The following is a 17,192-nucleotide window of genomic DNA, read 5'->3' as shown; positions in this document are numbered from 1 at the left end:
GTTGCATATGTTATGCAATGGTATGTACGTGATTATAACTATACCTTTATTCTGTTTATAGACCTGATTAAGAGCTGCAAATACTGCTATGCACAACCTCACCCCTCCTTTGGTACTGTACCCTTTCCTCTACATATGACCTTGGATCTCCCCACATCTCATTTGGCATGTGACCCCCCCACAGTAACCTGTTTTCACAGACCCCCCCCAAAACACACACACACACACACACACACACACACACACACACACACACACACACACACACACACACACACCGACATACTGCTGGACACAGTTGTGCTATGTAAGAGTGACTAGGTCCCAGTTTCTCATATAACAAGACAGGCAGTACTCCTTCCTTAACACTGTAACCCTCCATTTCTACAGAGCTTTTGGTCAAATTTGATGATTATTATCCTCCAAGAAAGGAAATGTTCTGCTCACTGCTTTTCCTCCCCACAATAAATTATTGCAGTGCATAAAATTCTGTCATTGCACTTTGAAACTGGGAAAAAGACAGGTTAAGCTGTAGTTTCAAGCTGATGCTTAACAAGAGTCAATGCTGACCATCAGATAATAGACACAGAAGTTAAAACAGCTTTAAACATTATCAGATGCTTTGCTGCGTTGTAATTTTATATAAAAAGTGCTGCACAGAAAATGTCTGAAGCTTTTAAACAGGTTGGTTCCTTGGGCAAACATGTTACCTCTGCCTGCTGTCTGTGTTATAGAACAAACTATTTTACAGTTTCAAAGTTGTTCCACTTTTTTCCTGTAGCTGGTAGTACATGGAGCAGATAAAACTCCATGTATTACAAAGAATTATAATCGGGTGTCTCTGATCATAACTCTTATTATGTGCTGTCAACATGAACGTCAGGATTACCTCTCAAGTTCCACTTTGTTTGTCTCTCAATGGGAATTATTTGGCATCCATGTCTCAAACGCATACCCAGGAATTCATTAAAGGGCCTAGTGCAAACTGTATGGCCTGCTATGAAAAGACCCTGCTCCAACGAAGAGATAGTAATTAAGGTACATGTTAGCCGCAGACAGGTATTCACCTCATTATAGGCTAATTTGCATGTTTGTGAACTGCAGTTACCTCCAAGATGTGCAGATCATGTTAGTAAACTGCTGCTCAAGTAGGCATTGTCATTACCCACTCTTCCAAACACACAAGTACACATTAAAAAACGAACCCCCACACACCCACACACACACACACACACACACACACACACACACACACACACACACACATACACATACAAACACACACACCACAGTTTATATGTATTTCCCCATGACTTGTCTTCCTTCCCTTCACCCCCCCCCCAGTTTACCACAACAGTTTAAGTATTGCTATGACACATTTGTATTTGCCCTGGTAACTAGTGTGTCCCCCCATCCCCATAGTGGTGTTCATGCTACTATGGCACTTTAATCTTTTTGAGTTATCCCTAGTGTCTAGTGATTTCCCTTCACCACTAATCCCCTTACTGATGCCAGTGCCACAAAAGTACCAGGTTAAATATATCCCTCATGTCTAGTCATTTCCCCCACCGCCAGTCCCCATTCTTATGCCAGTGCCATTAAGGCACTTAACTTAAATGTAGCCCTGACGTCTACTTATCTCTGCCTTCTCCATCCCCAGTCCATATACTGATACCAGTGCCTTTAAGGCACATCACAAATGTGTTAAGCCTGTTGTGTCTAATGGCTCACGCCACCTCAATCACCATATTATAGTCATGGTAGGTAGTTGCGTTGATCTACATGGCTGAGTGATTTCATAAATATGTTTTTCTGTACTTTTTGTGAAATAAGTTTATTTGTCATGATTTTTACCCGACTCCTTTTTGTTGGGTAAACACACACATATCCACACCTATATATGTGTGTGTGTGTGTGTGTGTGTGTGTGTGTGTGTGTGTGTGTGTGTGTGTGTGTGTGTGTGTGTTTATAAGAACATAGTCTGTACTGTCAGGTTGCAGTTGTCCGAACTGTGTTTTGCCATATTGTGTGCTTTTTTCTTTTCCACAATACTGTGCACATTTAGTATATAAGGAAGTGAGGGTGGAGGATTTTGGTTGTGTGCAGGATACAAAAATTGTTTTTTACTGATTTATACCCCTATATCTGGTTGATTTATACCCCTTATATCTGGTGAGCGCATTTTTCATGGAGTTTGCTTCCTTGCTCTTTTATTTTAATGCCTCATAGGTGATCCATAAACAAACCCTCCTGAGATTATCTGTACTAGAAAACTCATTTTTAATCAGTCGAGATGATCTGCATATATATATATATATATATATATATATATATATGTGTATATATATATATATATATATATATATATATATGTATGTATATATGTATATATATATATATATATATATATATATATATATATATATATATATATATATCCAACATCATGGAATGTTTATTCAATATTTTAACTTCAGTAAAGTTGGTTTGCTGTTTTTTTTTTGATAGTAGTAATTTGTTTTAATTTCAAATAATTCAGACAAATAAACATAAAATGCAATAAACTTTCACGTGAAATGTCTCATGATTAAAAAGAAAGGAAGGCAAATAGAATATATCAGAATGCTTATTTGCATGTTTACATGCAATCATTGTTTGAGAATATTTGCCCGTTTGTGTTGCCACGTATCAGTCCAACCAGACAGTTTACAGTTTATGAACAGACCTGTGTGATAGAAATATAACAAAAACAAGTATTGATATATTTAAACTGAAAAGAATATGACAATTATATAAGGTTTTTAAATATTTGGAAAGGCTAATCTTAGTGGTACAATATATATTCAACAATATCAGTTGTCAGTCAAACCTTCTAAGTAAAATTATTGCATTATAGACAGTAACATTGAATATTGCTAATCTTGTTTTAAATGAACCTGTCTAAAACTGATGTGAAATAGTCAGCTATTTCATGATTTTCATTTCAACTTTTTAACAGAAATTCCTGTCTAAACTGTGGTATGGTGATATTTCAGAAGAAACCAGAACTTGGAAGATTTTGCTGTGCTTGGTATTCTTCCCCTTAATTTGCACCGACTTTGTCACTTTCAGGTAGCTTTATCAAACGTATATTTTTGCAGATTTTGCCTTGTGTCTGTATGAAGAAAGTGATTATGTTAAAGGAACTTTTCAATCAGAGGAGTTGCCAGGGTAGGGCAAAGGGGACAACTACCCCAGGTGCAAACTGTTAGGGGACTCAATCAGCAGATCCTGATTGGCCTTCAGTGCATAACAGCATTTGGAAATAAATACTGTATTGCGTTTACAGACAGAAATGAAGTGCTGTAGTTTTCTATGTGTAGCATAAACTGCAGCAAACAGTTTGATGTTTCTTTTTTTATCAGTAAGTACTAGGCTAGCCCTTATGGGCCATTTCAAGCCTAGCCAATTTCTTTTTCAAAGGTGAAAGTCAAACCCTGTAACTAGTGTTTGTGATGTAAACATACTAACCATTATTTCAACCCTTTTGTTTTATTTATTTAACATTTGTTTACTGGGAAAGTCTAACTTGGAACGAGCCAATTTTCAGCAGAGGCCCAAGGAGAAATGCTCCAGATGCATGTCTTTGCATTGTTGGAAGAAACCAGAGCACCAAGAGGAAACGTGCATGAACATAAGGAGGACATGCAAACTCCACACAGAAGCCACCACACCGAATTGAACCATAGAACTTCTTGCTGTGAGGTGACACTGTTATCCACTGCACTACTCCACTATCCAATATTGAGAAGGATTTTTTTTTTCTAATCAACAAAGTTGTAGAAGGGGGTGACAGATCAGAACACAGCACTAGGCACAAAAATAGATAGTACTTTTGTTTTCAAGTTCTTTAAAGAGATGTATAACATCAAGACAATTAATTCCTTTGGGCACGCATTAGATAAAGTCATCCTGTGTTAAATAATTTACAAGTTAGATAAAGTCATCCTGTGTTAAATAATTTAAATATCTTCGCTGGACAGAGGCAAACCATTTGCCATATGGGTTTCAGGTGTTTTACATAAATTAGTGACGAAAGATTACATTAATATTACATACTGGGCTGGATTACAATAAAATCTGGGGTGAAGCAGAGGGATTTCATTGACTGAGGTTATTGACCTCATAGCCCAGCAGTTCTACTGCATTTGAATGACGGGTAGGTGAGGAGAGATAATGCCTTTCTGTTGTGAGGGATCTAGGCTTGGTATGCTTTAAATGCCTAATGAAATCTCAAGGCATCCAGTGCAGATGAGTCTTAACTATGCATGGTGTAATATGATGTGCGGCAAAGAATATCTGAAAGCTGCCAATTTTAGCAGCATGGAGTGGAGGGGAGTTATAGAAACCAGAGAGAGAGAGTGCCACTATTGAGAAACACACACTGCACACTGAAAGATGAGAGAAAACCTCTCCACATACAGATATATAGATTTCCTGGGATTGCGACCAACACAGAGACAATTGCCTGATCCCCACTGTAGTGGATTGTTGGAGGATATATGTCTATATATCTATATAAATATATATATATATATATATATATATATATATATATATATATATATATATATATATATATATATATATATATATATATACCTATAATTAGCTGGGAGTGGGAGGGTAACAATGTTTTTGGATTTTTTTTTTTTGATTTGTGAATTGAGCATATTTGCTTGAACATTTGAGGTTTTGTATTTTGAATATTTGATTAAATGCCGTATTCCATTGTAACACAATGTACCACAATCTCACACAGGAAAAAAGTTGGTATACTCAATCAGCTGATTTTCAATCGCACATACTAGCTTTTCTTTAGTCTAATGAAATAAACTTTTAAAAGAAGGTATATAATCCCTGCTAAACATAGTTACTTTGTGTGTTCATTATATTAACTGATGCATTTCAGGTGTAGTTATGAAATATGCTTTTTCTACAGTGTACAATGTTAGTATTACATATTCATACTGTTATGACATAAGAGTCAGTACAACCACTGTTTCATTGCTTAAAATAATTCTTGTTCTTCATTATATTGCTACACATGAGTATCCATAAGCTTAATGTTAGTGAAAATTATCTTATTAGTTCCCTAAAACAAAAGAGCTAGACAGAATGATGTATTTTTTAATTACTCTGAAAAACTGCTGTTTTTTTAATTAGGTTGTACAAATTATATTTATTGTGTTCAAATAATCTAAGCAGTGTGCAAGATAAAAAGAATAAAACATTACAGTATGCAACATAGGCCATACAGTAATTCAATAAATAAACTGGCAGGCAAATAAATAGACAGATATAGAAATAAATATGCAAAAAAGGACACTAAAATCCACTACTAAAATTAAAAATAGCTTCCAGTGAAAGATTTAAGATAGTTCTCGTAAAAGACTTTGTTAAGAAGGCCTCTTAAATGCAAATCAGAATCTGGGAAGTTAGTGAACTGGAACCAGATAAGTAAATTACAGCTTTCCAGAGCATTTCAAGTCAAGTCATAGGAAGAGTTAACAACCACTATCCTGGTGACTTGTGGTTCCTATCTGGAACAGAGGTAACCAGAAGCTGTTACAAATAAGCAGAACCCATGTTTTATAGGACTTGCAAGATAAAAAGAAAGTTCTTAAACACTGACCCAACAGTGACTGACAGCCATTGTAGATTCCATATAAAAGAAGTCACATGACATGACCAGGAACTCTCAGTTAGTAATCTTGCCATGGAATTTTGCATGCTTTGTGGCTGCACTGGATCTCCACCTGAAAGTCCAGTGAACAGAACATTATGGTGAACTAGGTGAAAAGATACTAATACAGAAGAATAAGGTTTCATATCTATGCAACATTCTTTAAATGACAATATCACGCCTTGACAACAGCTGATGTATGGTCCATTACTGAGAGTATGTCACTAATAATGATTCTTATATCATGGACGAAAAATAAATTCCAATCTATTTATCCAGTGTATAGTAAGGGAGAAGAAAAGGAAAGAAGGACATATTAAAAGTGTCAAGAATCAGTTAAGATGAGCTTTAGCTGATTCTCAGTCATGAATTTGAAGACTGAACTCAAGAAGCCTTTGGTAATGAGAAAGTATTACAGATTCATTAGTGAAACAGCTGTATATTAGTTGTACTTCTCATGATGACATATGGTTATGCTTTGAACAACACCTAGCCTAACTTTCTAAACCATTTTCTCAATAGTTATTGTCTTGACAGTATAGCCTATATTGACTGAGACATTTCCAGTAAGATCTTCATGGCTCCTTCTATTTTACTTTAAAATGAATGCCTATAATTCTCCCTTACGTATCCGTATGATGGTTGGATGGGTATTTGAATTCCTAGCAAATATACTGGGTAAAATAATTCTTACTTCTGAATCTTCTGTGGTAACCAGAAATATGTGAGGATAATCATATGTAGCACATTCATGTCACTTTCATAACTACCAAGTCTGTTGACTATAGTCTTGGATATAAACATCATTAAAACTGCATTTAACTCCATACAGGTTGTGCCTCTGCACCTGTTGGACTAATGAAGTTAACTCCAGGGTTACTACGGAAACCACAATGCAGTGATCCATTTGGAGAACTTTTTTTTTTCAGTATGTTTTTCCACTCCATGTCTGCTGATCAACAAATATCCCCATCGCACCAGCCCATTCCTTCTCACCACCCTAAGTCTATCCATTCACAACACATTTTCCCATTTTTGCACATGGGATCGAAGTGTCACTTCAGCAGTGACAATCATCTAGAGCCAAGGATTACACTGATGCTGTAGTTCTTCTACATCACAGACTCACATGCACACTCATACCTATGGACAATTTAGAGTGTCCAGTCCACCTACTGCATATCTTTGGTATATGGGAGGAAACAAGAACACCCAAAGGAAACCCATGTAAACACAGGGAGGACATGCAGACTCCACACAGAAGGCATCCTAGCTGAGAATCAAACTGGAGAACCTCTTGCTGTGAGATATCAACACTAGCAGCTGTGCAACTGTGCCATCCCCTTCACCATCGTAGTTATATTCCATTAAGGATGAGAGCCAACCACAGGTGCTATCATCAAGACAGCCAAAGAAATGAGTCATGTCCTTACTAGCATATCAGCAATAACCCTAACTCCTGGTAGCTGATGTGTGCACCCACACCTCTTTATAGCATTGTATGCCCTCTCTTTATGTGTGCATATTCCCATGCATAAGCAGGCTACCCTCACCAGTATGCATTTGCTAAGCCCACATTCCACCACCCCAGCTCTTGGCCACTGGTATTTTGCAAAGCTATACTTCCTTGGGAGCAACTGGATGACTGGAAGATATCATCTTCCTTCCCCCAGAAGGGGTAAGTAGGAGTAAACCACTCACTTCCACCCTCAGTAGCTTTACTCTTCAAGCATTCAAGCTTTCAAGCTGCTATGTAACCTCAGATCATCAGAGCTGTAGTCAAGGCTTTATCCCTTTATGTTACACAAACAGGTTGAGGACGTGACATTTTTTGGGAAACTAGCCAAAAGTGGAGACTGACACAACTGGCTACTGAAATTCTGCTTTCATACCCCCAGTCTATAAATATGCTACTTCTAAGATTCCACAAACTTTGAGAAAGCAAATTCATAGGTCCATAGGTTCATAGGTAGGTACTAGGCTATTGGCCCTAGGGCCTATATAAGTCTAGCCAAAAAATGTACCCTGGCTTTCGCCACCTAAGAAAATTATTTTCCTGTGCCCCTGTCGAGCAGAGCCACAGAAGTGATCCCTGGGGTGAATTTCCCATTTCCCATCCAATCATCAAGATTTTTCTTGAAGAATGCTAATGAGGAGCTCTGTTTGACATAGATAGGTAGTCTGTTCCAGAGTATGGGAAGTCTCTGGGACAGGAATCTATCCCTCCAGCATATTCTGCTTATTGTGATGACAAGGTTTAGGTCCTTAGAGCATGTAGCTCGGAGGGATTGGGATTTCTTTAAGTGGAGCATGTCCAACAGCTCTGGGTTTGACATAGCTTTGTATGTTAGGCAGAGATCGCCCTTGAGTAGGTGATATGCTATGGAGTAAAGCCGTAGTTTTTTGAGACGGTCTGCATAGGGCATCTGTTTGAGGCCAGTAATCCTCTTTGTGAGGTATTTCTGTGGTCTTTCCAGTTGTTGTAGATGTCTTGTGAGGTACATACCAAAGGGGCATTGTACTCTATAATGGGTCTAATGAGTGATGAGTAGAGGGGAACAATGACCTCTTTTTGTTCTGGATGAGAATCCTTTTGTGATGAGATGAGCCACGTAGAAGGATTTCCTGACCACTGTGGCAATGTGATTATCAAAGGAGAGACTACTGTCCACCTGTGTCCCAAGGTCTCTTATTACATTTTTGGCATTAAGTAGACTACCAGCTATATGGTAGTTCATGGGTACAGAGTTTTTACCAAAGGGGATGACAATACACTTTTTGGCATTGAGCTTCAGGCCATGGCTTTGACACCAGGTATCTGTCTCAGTGAGTCCCTTTTGTAGTTTGTCCACATCATTAGGAGTTTCGATTATGGCTCCTAGTTTGCAGTCATCTGCAAACTTTGTTAGCCAAAGACCTTCGGTGTTAGCTTGCACTTCAGAGAAGTAGATACCAAACAGGAGAGGACCCAGGACTGAACCCTGTGGTACTCCACTTGTCACTGGTCTGAAGTCGGATTTAGAATCCGCTACTTTCACAGTGTGGGTTCTGTCCGTGAACCAGTTGGCAACCCATCTTGTGACATAGGGATTTATACCTAGTTTAGTGAGCTTATCTATAATTCCAGAGTGGGGGATGGTGTTGAAAGCCTTGGCGAGATCTAGATAAGCTGTGTGAACCATTTTACCCTCATCTATGGCTCTGGTGACTGCTTCAAAGAAGTCAGTCAGATTTAGGAGACATGATTTGCCTTTTACAAATCCAAACTGGGTAGGGTCCAGAGTTTGGAGATTACCAATGTCTTTGTTTATGAGTTCTACGATGATACGTTCCACCAAATTCAAAGACAAAGTCGGTTTATTTGGGTATCTCACACTGACACAAAGATGAATGTTCAGCTATGAGCTGATGAGCCTTGAGTAAATGAATAGCAAGTAAGTAAAAAAATTTAAATAACCAAAAAGCACACAGACAAAACTAAAAACAAAACAAAAAATGAAATCCACCAACGATGTCTCCCGCACGTATATTTATTAAAAACAACAACCAAATAAAGTGCTTTCATTCTATAAACACTCAAAGGACTTCATCAGAATAAATGATTACACTGAACTCATTAACAGAAATACTATGCATCAACCAATCACGGCAGTCCATTTAAAACATTCTCAATAATGAATGTAATTACTATGCACAATTGTATCCTTTACAATCCATCATATAGTAGCAACTAAAACAGTAAAAAATGAATATAAAAAGGTCTCGGTCTAAGACCCAGGATAAAATAAATATATTTTACAGATATAGGTAGCCTCTATCAAGGCACATAAGCTTTTATTTTTGAGGTGCTCATAACTGATAAATAATCATTCAAACCAGGACAAGTCGAGGTGTTCAGCCTCAACTGCCAAACCATTTTTTAAACACTAACACGGTATCAAGGTCACCCATCATATCAATTTCTAAGAGTCTGTCAATAATAAAAATCGTAAACTTCTTAAAGCTAGGGCATTCAGAGCAGTGCCTACTTAGAACATAAGTATTCTTATTTTCTGTTATATCATACATGTGTTCTATAATTCTTTCCCTTAAACCCCTATTAGTTATGACCACACAAAATGCATCACATGAACTACAGCTAGCAAGGTATACCATGTGTGTGGTGTTACAATTACACCTACCTGGACACGAAATAGCTCTGTCAAAACCATGGGCCACTATATATGATCTGTCATGTATGAACCTACAAAACTTACAACACACACATTTTCTCATAACACCTTGCTTGAAATTTGCTTTCACGTTTAGGGCATTACTTTCTAGTAAACTTTTGATGTTTCTCCCCTTACTAAATACTATAACTGGAGTGGAGACAGTCCCAATGTTCTTTTGATATCATCAGAAAATATTAGATTACAATTATTTTTCACAGACCTAATATATTTATAAACATCCCTGCTATAGGGAATAGTAACCACCATGGTAGAGATATCCTTAACTTTTGACATTCCCACTTTTGATCCAGTATTAATTGGAAAATTACATCTAAGTGGTTTAATCCTTAAAACAGGTGCAAATCTTCATGTTGCAAGCTAGAAATTTAAACCCTTATATCCCTTAAACGGTCAGTGGGTTAGCCCCTATCCAAAAACACGCAAATTAAATAGTGGGCCTCTTTACTGAACACTGTATCATCATATAGATATTAATCTCGACAAACACACCATTTGACTTTTAACAATGGCCTTTCTCTGATGCCCACAGACATGCTCCAATGTGTAGAATTTGTCCATATAAGAGGACATACAGGTGCAAAAGCTATGTAACACAAAAACAATGCATAATAATATATGCAAGCACTGATTTCCAACAATATAATCTTTTATTGACATGTATGTTACTGCTTGCATTTGCCTTGTGATGCACATAACAAACATAATCAAGCAACATGCGTGACATTTCACTTCAGAATGACTTTATCTGAGTTTCTTTTGAAAAGTAGTATTATTTCAAATATTTAAAATATTTAAATTTTCAGCTAATTTTATGTTTATTAAATGTATGCAGTAATTCCAATCATCTGCTTTGACAAGCAGCTATTTTCTGTGTTTTCAAATGCAGTGTTAGATCCTTGAACATACAATGGCACCCTGAAGCGGCTTGCCCAGAAACCTGAAATCTAATTTCTTTATACAGAATTTTAATGTAATAATAGCATGTCTTCCACTTCGCTGAACATTAAATTGTACAAATTGAGTAACAGTTTTTTGCATCTGTGTGATTATGAGAAACTCCATGATTTGTATTAAGCTGTGAAAATATGCTTGCTGCATATTATGATTAATTGAAGGACTTCTGTTAGAGTGCTAATGCAGTCTAATGTTTGCACTGAAAAAAATAATGACGGCATTCTTAAGATGTGGCATTTGAAAGACTGTATAGACTTTTTTCTTCTAAACATTCATAATTATATTTTCAGAATACATGCACATATTTTTCATGTCTTTGCCACAGCATTAATATGAAAGTAATAGCTGTACAACCCCTGTACTAAAACACAGTCATTTTGATTCATAAAAAAGCTTCACTTATGACTATTCCAGGAAGCTTTACTTATGACTATTTCAATTTGCAGGCAAAACCAGGAGTACACAGATGGACAGGAAGGCAAAGGCATGCAGCAGCAACAAGAGTCTGACTCCGAACTGTCGGTATATATGCAACTGTAAGTCAACAGCTTTGTAGTACTACAGTCTGCTGTGCTACTGTTTTGTAATTAGTTTTGTGATTAAGTGCAGAATCATTTAATTTAAAGGAATGTATATATATATATATATATATATATATACACACACACACACACACACACACACACACACACACACACACACACACACACACACGCATACTGCAGCACTAGGAAAGGTTAAAACAACATGCAATGACTTTAAGTAGCACTTAACACAATGCTGTTCCTTTCTGACCCCCTCCATCTTTTTTTAGCTTTCAGGCACTTATGTTCCTTAGTCTCCATTATATGATGATGAAGCAAACAGGGTAGCACTGGGGATTAGTGCTGAACATTTCTGTAATGAGTCCATTATGTTCCTTAGTCTCCATTATATGATGATGAAGCAAACAGGGTAGCACTGGGGATTAGTGCTGAACATTTCTGTAATGAGTCCATTATGTTCCTTAGTCTCCATTATATGATGATGAAGCAAACAGGGTAGCACTGGGGATTAGTGCTGAACATTTCTGAAATGAGTCCATGATTCTGGGTTCAGTTCCCTCTTTTACCAATATTATTCTTGCTATAGATTTATTGTTAAAGCAATAAAAAAAGCAAATAATAGCCAGGCAAAGAAGACATAAGTTGACAGTAGTAATATAACACACACAATTAACCCAAGGTACAGCCTTTGGTGTATATGTTTCCACAGTAGTGTCAATAACCTCTTACCAGCTTTACCTCTAGCAGGTAGCTTATGAAGAATTAGAGTTTTCTCTAGAAAGTAGGTTGTGCTGTGCTCCTAGATTTCTTTAGTACAGTTATTATAATCTCAATCAAGTGGGTATAATGTACCTTTTTGCTAGTAGTATCAATGGCAGTACCCACCGACTGACAAGAGGGACTATTTTTGATTGTACAGTAATGCACAGTTTAGGCAGGACATTCACTCATATGCCTTACTACCCCTTCTGCTGAGATAGTGGAAAGAACTTTCAGTTGAAGGAAATGTTGAAGACACTGGAGAACCAATATATCTTACCCTAAGTCTGCACTTTAACATTTCCCTTATACCCTAGAAATTCAAAAGAAATAATTTCAGATTTTCTTTGGTAAGGGCAGAACCATATAATATATACTCATAGCCTGCATTCTCAGCATGACATCATCATCAGCAGGCACATTCAGTATAAAATAGTTATTTATATTTATAAGGAGATCACTGCCATTTCACCACACATTTCCAAGTTCCAGTGCTCATAACAAATGAGGTTATGTCTAACCACTTTATCTAAATCAGATGACACAACCTTTTCATTCTAGTTACCCTCATGGTCATCCACAAGGCCAGTCTATTTCATTTGCAAGAGGAACCACCAAAAGTGGTAAGAGAAAAGACTGTATACTACGTATATCTCTCTTCTTATTCCACTTATACATAAAAACCTACCTGAATGAGGTGATCTTCCTTCTGAATAGCTGAAATAATGCTGATGACATTAGAATTATTAGGGTTACTTGACAAGTAGAATTTTTCTTGTCCACTAAGTAACATATATCATAATGCCCTGCAGTGCCAGTACTGCCCAGATCGTCACTGCTATGCTAGTAGCTAGCCAAAAGGAAATCGACTCAGGCTGCACTAGGAGTCTTTTGTGAAGAAGTTATACTCTCTGAGATGTTTTTGTCATCTTCTCTTACTTTTAGCTCTTTTCATGATAGAGAGTAAAAGTCCTTTTTTCCATGTCATTTCTGACAAATTATTTTCTCCTTTTTTGGACCTAGGCCTTCCCTTATCACCTGAAGTATAATGATTGCTCTGTAAAGTACGGCCCTAAGATGAAATTCCTTCTGCAGAGAGACACACAAAGTGTTTCTACTCCTTAAGGACAGGCAATATAAAACACACAATAATTTAAGTTTCTTATTTAATGGACATTTACCAAATTTTACTCGAAAAATAGAAAGCATTAACTTAAATTGTTTCTAATTAACAGTCCTTATCAGCAGCATATTTTTGTGAATCTTTGGGTTTCTCATTTTGTACATCTCCTAAGCAGTTACTAGTATCGTGTTTACTTTCCTATCCTTAAAAAGAGAAACATGTTCCTTCTTCTACTATCCATGTGGTCTTTCCAACTTTGGGTTCTGAAACGCACAAACCTGCACAAACTTTCCATGAAAGTTTACAACACTGTTCTTGGAAACAGTTCATCAAACTCCACTGGTGGTGGCAAAGTCAGGAGGGTTTATCCTGTCCTAAAGGCTTGTGGTCACCTGCACACTGATTTTCCTCTCCCCTGCCTTTCCTGACCATGACTGTGACAGTTTGACAGAAGCTATACTGAAAGCTTAGACAAGGGACACTGTCAACCCTAACCCAATTTATTTATTGAAAATAAAGATTCACTAATAGTTTACTCACCATTGCCTAGGTCTTCAGCTCTTCCTTCATCAGTACCACAATCTTTATAGCTGATGTAAGTCCCTAAAATTCTGACTCTGCTCTAAGAAATCTCAATTCTGACATCAGGGCCAGTATTAGTGGTGTGCACTGTGGTGTCAGTTTCTGTGTTTTGTGGCATGGCGTCAATAATTCCAGCATCAGTGATCTCCTTCATGTCAGTCATCTTGATTGCAGTACCACACACAGTGAGTTCCCAACACCAGTGTCAATGTCAACTGTGTAGTGGAGGACCATGAGACATGCAAATGACCCTTAAGGATGAACTAGTTGTTTCAGTTACATGGCCATTTGTGTTCAACTCCCCTTTTATTAACTGTTGGAATCTATATGTTCAATTTTTGGATAGCATTTGTATTTTTTGGAAGGGAGACTGGAGCAGTTACAACAGTTTGTGATTTAGATTAACACAATCGCTCATATTTTACAGTTTAGCTTTTGTGGATCTGACAGTGATGTCAGTTTTTTGGATATTAGGTTAACTAAGGATACATGTAGACAATTTTTTGTCTCTAGTATTTTCAGAAAACCCACATATTCTAACACTACACTTCATTTTCTAGTCGTAACCATTTTCATTAGAAAAAGGCAAATAAAAAGACAAATGGTTCCGGCAGCTAGAATGAGATCCGAAGAGAACATGTTTTTTGAAGAAACTGAGAAGTTAAGAGAAATGTTTCTGATCAGGGGTACCCTACTGGATTAATTGATGAGGTTTCAATTGAAGTAACCAACAAAAGAAAGGAGGGGATGTTCCCTTATTTGAGACTAGTTTTGAAATCTTTAGATATAATCAGAAATCTAAGATGAACAACCCATGAAACGCAATTACTGTGACTTACAACTTGAATTTGAATGAAATAAAGTTTTGTGTCATAATTGGAATATTTTCTGATTGCATGAAGAAATGTGTAGAATTTTGGGTAATGAACCCAAGACTGTATACAAAAAGAATAGAAATATAAAAAATATGTTAGAAGGGCAAATGTTAACCCTGAGATATCATAATGGCTACAAAAAAGGCACTTACAATTGTGGTTCTTGTAAGCAGTGCAAGTTTATCATGGAGGAAGACAAAGTTTACATTCATGGAAATTAGTGGATTAATAAGACTGGAAGAGATGTAACAAGTGAAGATGCTGAAAATAAAACTATTTTCACATACGTGTTCGCACGCATACATATGTGCACACATAAACACAAACAAGAACACATGCCCACACACTCATGTCATGCCAGAGAAGCAGTTCCCCTTAAGTATACTGGTAAGTTCAGGGGCTGGAAATCTCAGGGTACAGATTTAAGAGTTAGGAGCTAGACTAGATGTAGAAAAGGGAAGCATGTGACTGGATTCAGTTTTAGCTGACTATCTATCACTATTAATTCATGCAAGGAGACCCTTTTGCATTGTCTGCAAGTAATGAAGTCCTTGCTGCTGAGAAATGTTTCTGCTACTATTCCTTTTTTGTGCACTGAGCAATTGTGAATGAGTTTAAAGGAGGTTTTGCATGGATATTAAAAAAGAAAGAGTGAAAGCCTGCCTTCCAGGAAGAAGGTGAACACATGGGTATAGTTTGCTTGTGTTATTCATATATTAAGTGGATTTATAAGTTAGCAATAGTTAACTCTAGACATCTGTTAGAGGATAGAGATATGCACAGTTGTCTGTTCAACTACTTTGAATTTCGCTGTATAATTGTGTGTTTTCTGTATATTTAATTGTCATTGTACTTTGTATAATTGTAAGCAAAGAATTTTATTACTCAGCTACAAAAAGAACATGACTGGCTGATTACTGAAGTGTATAACAGTGCTTGCACACAACTAGTGAAAAGTAGCTGTTGTTTTCTGTCCTTCAAAGAGTAACTGCTTTTTACTACAGCTGCCATAAAATAAATATGATGCAGCTAGCTTCTGTTAAGCGTGTTTAGTAACTGACCTTGGACTGTCAGACTGGTCTGGGTGTTGGCACTGAGCAGCATAGTACTACTGTAGCAGGAAGGGTGATGATACTCCAAAAGTATTATTAGTCCCACCTGGAAATTATTCCATGATTAAATATAAAACATCATAAACTCAGATGCAGTTACTATTGGTAAGAAAACACTGCAAGGTACTGAGCCAAAGCTGAAAATGGTAGAATCCCGTGAAGCTAGCGGTCATAAGTTTGCTCTCCAGCTGTATACTATAAAGTTTACCCTGTAATAACTAAATTATACGGGGGACCGCTAAGCAGCCAGAAACCATGGGGTTAAAACTAAATTATACGGGGGACTGCTAAGCACCCAGAAACCATGGGGTTAAAACTAAATTATACGGGGGACTGCTAAGCACCCAGAAACCATGGGGTTAAAACTAAATTATACGGGGGACTGCTAAGTACCCAGAAACCATGGGGTTAAAACTAAATTATACGGGGGACTGCTAAGCACCCAGAAACCATGGGGTTAAAACTAAATTATACGGGGGACTGCTAAGCACCCAGAAACCATGGGGTTAAAACTAAATTATACGGGGGACTGCTAAGCACCCAGAAACCATGGGGTTAAAACTAAATTATACGGGGGACTGCTAAGCACCCAGAAACCATGGGGTTAAAACTAAATTATATGGGGGACTGCTAAGTACCCAGAAACCATGGGGTTAAAACTAAATTATACAGGGGACTGCTAAGCACCCAGAAACCATGGGGTTAAAACTAAATTATACGGGGGACTGCTAAGTACCCAGAAACCATGGGGTTAAAACTAAATTATACGGGGGACTGCTAAGCACCCAGAAATCATGGGGTTAAAACTAAATTATACGGGGGACTGCTAAGGACCCAGAAACCATGGGGTTAAAACTAAGTTATACGGGGGACTGCTAAGCACCCAGAAACCATGGGGTTAAAACTAAGTTATACGGGGGACTGCTAAGCACCCAGAAACCATGGGGTTAAAATGCTCTGATGTACATTTTAGAACTTTATTCATCTTTTGATTCAATGATGGCTTGAAAAAAATCATACTTAACAGAAAGAAAATTCAATTCTTATTTTCTATTTCAAGGAAGAAATAAGTTGTATCCAAGTTTTAATGCTGAAAGCTAACAAAACATGACTTCACAATAAACTGAGGACACTAATGCTTGTGAGGATACATTTATGTAAATAATACCTGCCCCCCAACTTAAAATATGTAGTCAATTTCTGTGTACTCCCCTGTGGTGTTAAATTGGGATTAAAATTAAGACATAAGTACCTACAGTCATATTTCAATCTGTTGCTGTCA

The 17,192-nt window shown here is 37.2% G+C and overlaps 1 protein-coding gene across 1 annotated transcript in view; it reads left to right on the top strand.

The window, feature by feature from the left end:
* The window catches only part of TRPM8 (transient receptor potential cation channel subfamily M member 8), an 820,991-nt gene that overhangs the window by 509,944 nt on the left and 293,855 nt on the right, over positions 1–17,192 (top strand). Inside the window, 2 exon segments of the mRNA XM_044060289.1 lie at positions 2,999–3,111; positions 11,361–11,450. Of these exon segments, the coding sequence (XP_043916224.1) occupies positions 2,999–3,111; positions 11,361–11,450 (203 nt within the window).

This window comes from Protopterus annectens, chromosome 2.part0 (assembly GCF_019279795.1).
Source record: "Protopterus annectens isolate FY-2018-M chromosome 2.part0, PAN1.0, whole genome shotgun sequence".
Lineage (NCBI taxonomy): Eukaryota > Metazoa > Chordata > Ceratodontiformes > Protopteridae > Protopterus > Protopterus annectens.
Note: the sequence above shows the minus strand (reverse complement) of the source record. Positions and strands in the feature narration are given on the sequence as shown.